Consider the following 7,205-nt stretch of genomic DNA (forward strand, 5'->3'; position numbering starts at 1 on the left):
ATATCTAACTGCTTGCAAAGAAATAAACAAATTGAAAGGAAAAGCGAATGGATTGTATGTATAGAATTTTGAGAGTTGAAAAGGCTTGTCTTGAAATTCAGACATTACTTCGAACAGTTTCAAACACACTATCCATAATCTTCATTACATATATAAGCCTTCTGGCACACCTTCTTTCTTCTTGTACATAACCTTCTCCTTGGCCTTTTTGAAGTCGGCATGTGTGACCTGGAGTGAAATACAACATCAAAAGAACAGCTTAAGCTACCGTTCACCGTCATTCAATCAACTCAAGACAGTGTACATAACGACTCGAGATAAACCGTCCAATCGCGGTCATATTGACATCGTAGGTCCAGTAAACAACAGACCAACTAGATAACCATTCAATTTTCGAAAATTAAAACTTATAAATACTACTTTCACCATGAATTCCTTTGTTTTGTCCTCTACTTTCTGGAAATGTTTCTTAATTTTCAGAAATTGGTTAAGAATTCTAATGTACCTTTAACGGGAGGAAACAAGCATAGTTCTAAATAATGAAAAGCTAAAAACAGGAAATTTTCTTGCAACATAGTTCAATTGGAAACTGAGGCATCTCTTACCTTCATGCGCCGTTCTCTCAAAGCCAGCAACCCAGCTTCAGTACATATGGCCTTTATATCAGCACCAGAGAATTCATCTTTGGTCATAACAAATTCCTCCAGGTTGACATCGTCTGCTAATGTCATCCTTGATGTGTGTATCTGCAAATCAGACGTTTCGAGGAGTTAAATAAACAAGAAACATTTTTAAAGATCTAAGCAACCCGAACTAAAGAATGGTATAGTTAATGCGCAGCTTCCAAATTAACATGCTTTCGACCTGAAAAATTCGTCTCCTGGTTTTTATGTCAGGCAAGGGAAACTCAATCTTCCTATCGATTCGGCCTGGTCGAAGCAAAGCTGGATCAAGACTTTCAATTCTGTTTGTAGCTAGTATCACTTTAACATCTCCTCTTGAATCAAAACCATCCAATTGGTTCAGTAATTCCAACATTGTCCTTTGGATCTCACGTTCACCTCCAGAGTGAGCATCATACCTGCAGGGAGCATGAATAAGAAACCACCATCCTTCTTTTGAAATATGAATGTCAAACAACTGACCTTTTCGTGCCGACAGCATCGATCTCATCAATAAAAACAATGGAAGGTGAAAGATCATCAGCAACCCTGAAGAGCTCCCTTACTAACTTTGGACCATCTCCCAAGTACTTCTGGATGAGTTCACTCCCAACCACGCGCAGGAAAGTGGCTGAAGTTGAGTTCGCAACTGCCTAAAAGAAGGGAAATATGGTTTACAAACTCAGAGAAAATTTTTAACTTACACCACTATATTTCTACATAGCATCCTAGAAGTCTGAATGATTAAAAGTTTACACAAATGATACGTAATGTATAACACGATAAGTAATAAATCTATTGAACTTGTGGGCATCAAAGTTTTGAAGGGAGAAGAATAAACACTCACCTTTGCAAGCAAAGTCTTGCCTGTTCCTGGCTCCCCATAAAGTATCACACCTTTAGGAGGCCTAATACCTATGTCCTCATATAACTCAGGATGAGTCAATGGCAACTCAACAGCTTCTTTAATCTCTTGTATTTGAGCATCCAATCCTCCAATATCAGCATATGACTCTAAAGGGGCCTTCTCAACTTTCATCACAGACACCATTGGATCAACCTCATCTTGGAGAAGTCCAACAACAGAAAGTACCTGAAAGGAACCGACGACAGTAGGCAAAATGATCAGCAAATGACTTGATCATACTCCAACTAAGAAACTAAAGGACATGTGCCTAATTTCGTATAAAGCGCCTACTAACAAAGTGGTTTCCATCACAACTATCTGACGACAACACTTCAAAGACTTCACAGTTGATAAAAGTACTCAGTAATATCAGAATAATATAGAAAAGTGGAAATGATTAAGACCTGAACAGAAGTTCTGTGGACAAATTTTGAACTAAAACTTCTTCATTGCCAGCATTTTAGATTCCACAACAGTTGGCGAAGTGGTAATACCTCAATCACAGTAAGATGTAATGAAGCACGACATAAACTGAATTGGGATTCCTAGACTTGGAATATCATCAATATTTGAAGCCATTCCCACAAGTCAAATGCTCTTATGCCTACCACATTATGTCCCCCATCCAAACTAGAAATCTCGAAATTGCAACATCAAGCTATACAAGTTAATACTAACAATCTAATACATCAAAAGGAAATGAAATGAACTCCAACAAAAAATCAAATGCCAAAAAACAATTAACAAGAGAGAATTCAAAAAAAATATTCAAAAGAATCTGAAAGCCCTATACCTTATTATGCATCAAAATTGCACACCCAGGCTCAAGCTGATCTTTATCAACAAAAGACATAATACCAACGTAATACTCCGGTCCAACAGAGGAGGAAACAATCGCATGATTTTCATCAATTAACTCCTCCAAATTTCCAACACTCATTGGAGATCCTCTCAGATCATCGACTTTAGAGCGATCCTCCTCCGCCTTCTCCTCCTGCGGCTTAAGACGTTCCTGATTAGTGACAAATTCTTCTTCCATTAACAGGTAATCCTTCACACGCTCAAGCTTCAGAAGCCTCAGCCTGCACTTCGTGTGAGGCGTCACTGTCGGAAGCCGAGCCGCCGCCTCCGGTCCTTTCTGCTTCCGCTGTTTCCGGCCAACTCGAGTCGGGGGTGCCGCCGGTTCATATTTCTTGTCTTTCTTTTTATCGCCGTCGGATTTCCGGTCGCCGGGAGCTTGCCGGTTCAGACCACCTGGAGTTCCTTGACCCATTTCTTGCAATCCGAAATAGACGAGAGGGATTCCGATAAATGGCAGCCGCTTGAAGCTAATATTCAGTCCCGGTGACCCATTGAACAAGAAAACAATCGCTGTATTGATATGGGCTTGGGCCTTGCCTAAATATATCTCCTTAATTGGGCTGTTTATTGAGCTCATTTGGGCCTTCTACTTAGTATGGGCTCCTGACCGCTTATTTGGGCCTAGCCCATTTCTGGAAAGGATCGCATTACATATGGGCCTGAGCCTTAAGTCTATACTTCTCACCTTAAATTGAGCTGGGCTTGGGCCTTCAAGATCATCTTACCTTAAATTGGGCTTGCCATTGGACTAATTTGGGCCTTGGGCCTTTGCCTAATATCACATCTTAAATCGTTCGGGCCTTATCTAGTTTTAAAAAAAAAAAAAACTACTCTTTTGTCCTCCTAGTTCATTCAAGAAGTTTGGGCAGTTCTAAATATACCCGAGCCAGGTTTAACTTGGGACCTATGGGTTATGGACCCACCACGCTTTTGCTGCGCCACTATGATAAATCAATGTGAAAACCACTAAACCAGACTCGAGAAACCAATATTACACCATCTCTTCTATACATAAATAAATGAAGTTTATAAACTCATTCACCTTAAATCTTATTCATATCAAATAGAAGGTTATACAAATGTAGAGCTTTGAAACACGCAATTCGTTTGATCTCTCTGAAAACACATCAAAATCATTGCCATTTATGAATGAGTTCAAACGTATTTCGAGGGTCATTCTTCAAGTAAATTCCTTCGTCTTTTGCTACCCAAATGCAACTCCCATAGCCACATCTTTCTAAAAGCCAAGTGCTGTCCCCCTCGGGCCAAAACACGCCAAAGGACAAGTGTCCATTTTGGCTATCAAAAGTGCACCAAAAACGAGTAGATCCCCAAAGATTCACCTTGAATCTCCAATCGTAATCATCTGCAACCTTGATAATACGTGCACCTAAATCATCATCACCAGATTTGCAATGAACATTAAGTTGTGCCTTCGATTGATCGTTTATAATGACCACTCTCCAAGAACCAAAAGGAACAAGTGCTCCAAACGATTGTTTCACGAACCCTAAAACAAAAAACGACCAACAAAGCCATACATAATGGGTTTACGCCTTTCATTTTCTTTTGGGTCTCAGCTCTCACCAACTTCTAAAGAAATCTCTCTCAATCGAATTAGGGTTTATGCATGAAAAAGTTTAGAGGGATGTCAAGATTATATATTGGTAAACAATTAAGTTTGTATTCTTTAGAGTTGAATATTCATTGAATTTGTTTAAATAATAATCAACATATTGAGAAAGATTTATTAATGATAAATTCAATCATCCTATTCATGGAAATGATTTAATGCAGCGTTACCAAAATTAGAGATTGTTAATACTTTTAGGACAAATATTAATGAAAAATCTTCAATATAATTAGCCCATAAAATATATGTTTTGAAATTTATCGTGTTTATAATTTATCGAACGCAAATGAGCATAATTTTGTGAATCATCTTGTTTGATTTTCGGAAGAGACAAATAGGTCAGTTTCGGGATGAGGGAATAATCTACCTTTTACGGGATTATTCCAATCTTGACAAAGACAAATTTTCATTTTCGTTGCCTTTTAGCTTATATAATGGTCGGTCTTCCCTTCCTACAGTACATAAGATAGGCGAGTAAAGACCTCCATTTCATAGTGCCCCGAGAATTGATTGGAGAGAAGAGGAGAAAGAAAATACTCGAAATGATATCCGTTGGTACCGAATACAGAGAAAGAAAATACTTGAACGTTCGTTAGAGTTTCGTTGAAAATTATTGAAAGAAACCTAGTTTTTTCATATAATAATTTAAGTTTCTCCATTAGAATCTTCTCGAGAGAGTTGAGGTTGTGAAGTATTGTAAACCTGAGTACATGCTTTTTTTCTTCCTTATTTTACGTTTAGAACAATCTTTAGTGGATTTGGTATAATTATAAAGTGAGAAAACAACTTTTTTGAACGAGTTAATAACCCTCGTCTCAAAGATGAAAAAAAATGTAATGGTACACCTATAGAAAATGACCCCAAAATGGCCCGAAAAAGAAAGTGCTTAGGTTTGCTTTTTTTACCGAACATTCCTCAGAGTTTCGTTCAGAAATATTAAAAGAAACTTAGTTTTTAAACATAATGATTTAAGTGTCACGATGGGTTTAAGTTCTAATAAACGATATTAGATAGAAATCGATGAGATAAAAGAGAATATATCATAATGTTTAACAAAATCTTATTCATACTATCACATAAAAGGTTGCATACGTGTACAGCTTTGACGTCTAAAAATTCATCCAAATCATTTCCATTTATGAATGAGTTCTAAAGTGTTTCGAGGGTCATTCTTCAAGTAAATTCCTTCATCTTTTGCTACCCAAAAGCAACTCCCGTGGTCACATCTTTTGAAAAGCCAAGAGCTATCTCTCTCAGGCCAAAACACATCAAAGGTTAAGTGTCCGTTTTGGCTATCAAAACTGCACCAAAAACGAGTGGATCCCCAAAAATTCACTTTGAAACTTCAATCGTAATCATCTCCGACTTTGAGAATATGCACATTTAAATCATCATCACGAGATTTACAATGAACATTAAGTTGTGCCTTCGATTGATAGTTTAAAATGACCACTCTCCAAGAACTAAAAGGAGTCGGTTCTCCAAAAGATTGCTTCATGAAGCTTAAAACAAAAACGACCAACAAAGCCATACATATTGGGTTTGGGTTTAGGTCTTTCATTTTCGTTTGGGTCTCACTCTCAAGAACTTCTGAAGAAGTATTCCTCAATAGAATTAGGGTGTGCCGGAAAAGCTTAGAGGGCTGTCGAGATTATATATCCATAAACAGCTAAGCTCGTACTATTTATAGTTGAATATTGATTGAATTTGTTTAAACAATAATCAACATACATCCTATTCATGGAAATGGTTTAATGTTTTTTTTGGTTACCAAAATTAGAGATTGTTAACACTTTTACTACAAAATATTAATGAAAAACCTTCCCTTTATAATTAGCCTATATAAAAAATATGTTTTTGTAATTTATTGCCAATGAGAATAATTTTTTTTTTCACGATTCATCATAATTTTCATCTTATTTGACTTTCGGAAGAGACAAACAGATCATTTTTGGAGGAGTGAATAATCCACGTTTTGGGCGATTGGATTATTCCTGTCTTGACAAAGAATAATTTTCATTGTTGTTGAGCTTATGTTGTGGTCAGTTTTCCCTTCCAACACGCACACACCCGTCAGAATATCTTCTTGATTCTGCACGAAACCAAGTCAATACATATGATAGGCGAACTAAAAACCCTATTTCATAGCGCCTGAAAAACGCATCGGAGAGGAGAGGTGAAAGAAAAGACTCGAAATGATACCCATTAGTACTAGATTAAGAGGATCAGCACTTTAATATATATTCTAAAAAAATCACAATTTTTTTTTAAACATTGAACAAATTTGAATTGAAGTGTTTTATACCATTTGTCCTTAAACTTTAAACTTTTTTTATCCATGAATTAAAGACATAGATATTCATATTGGAATGGAATATTTTACCGACACCCTATATATTTTCATGTTAAAAACTTTCATATAATCGAAAACTTCAATGTTCAAAGACATGTTTTTATTATAGAGAGCTCACAACTTTGGTGTGGATTACAACAAAGGTGTTGGATTACAACAAAGGTGTTGGATATTCACATAGTTAACAATTGTCACTCTCCAAACGGATCCCGGAGATTGTTGAGCAAAACAAATGAAGACATTGAAAGTTGGAAACAAAAGTAAACAGTAAAATCACCTAGGATCGACTTAGATTTGTTTGTATTTCATTTTTCAATTAGGTAGAATGAACCATTTATATATGATCGTTATAAATTTTGTATATGGAAAACTTAGTCAAACACATACCATTTATACAACGCCAACTTATCTTATTACAGATCTCTTATCTTTTTATTATGACAATGGATCTTAACATAGACCCTCCAAGATTCTTTGTGAATTTTCAATCATAATTATTTTCAATCACAAAATAAATATGGCAACATTTTTAAGAGGGGATAAAAATGGTAACATTAATCACGTTTTCATGATTCGTTTCTGTATTACAACTCGAACCTTTTTTTAAAGGATTTCGATCATGATCATGAGAAGTTAAAATTGATAATTTTAAAAAAGAAGGAAAAAGAAAAAGGTATACATACCTTCCTCTGCTCCTAATAATTTTATTTTTAGAGGATTTCGATTGGAAGAAAAATATGGAAACATATGGACCATCTTCATTAAATTTAAAGTATTCTAAAAAAATCA

At 36.0% G+C, this 7,205-nt stretch overlaps 1 protein-coding gene across 1 annotated transcript; it reads right to left on the reverse strand.

Moving 5' to 3' along the window:
* Window positions 1-31: 31 nt before the first annotated feature.
* LOC111795052 (26S proteasome regulatory subunit 4 homolog B) lies at window positions 32-2,904 on the reverse strand. Its single transcript, XM_023677281.2, has 6 exons — window positions 2,363-2,904; window positions 1,510-1,755; window positions 1,146-1,315; window positions 865-1,081; window positions 606-746; window positions 32-228 (listed from the first exon to the last, which is right to left on the reverse strand). The coding sequence occupies exons 1-6, from the start codon at window positions 2,840-2,842 to the stop codon at window positions 145-147; spliced, it is 1,338 nt and encodes a 445-aa protein (XP_023533049.1). The 5' UTR covers window positions 2,843-2,904; the 3' UTR covers window positions 32-144.
* Window positions 2,905-7,205: the final 4,301 nt, after the last annotated feature.

The sequence above is a fragment of the Cucurbita pepo genome, chromosome 5 (genome assembly GCF_057944985.1).
Source record: "Cucurbita pepo subsp. pepo isolate OVF chromosome 5, ASM5794498v1, whole genome shotgun sequence".
Classification (NCBI taxonomy): Eukaryota; Viridiplantae; Streptophyta; class Magnoliopsida; order Cucurbitales; family Cucurbitaceae; genus Cucurbita; species Cucurbita pepo.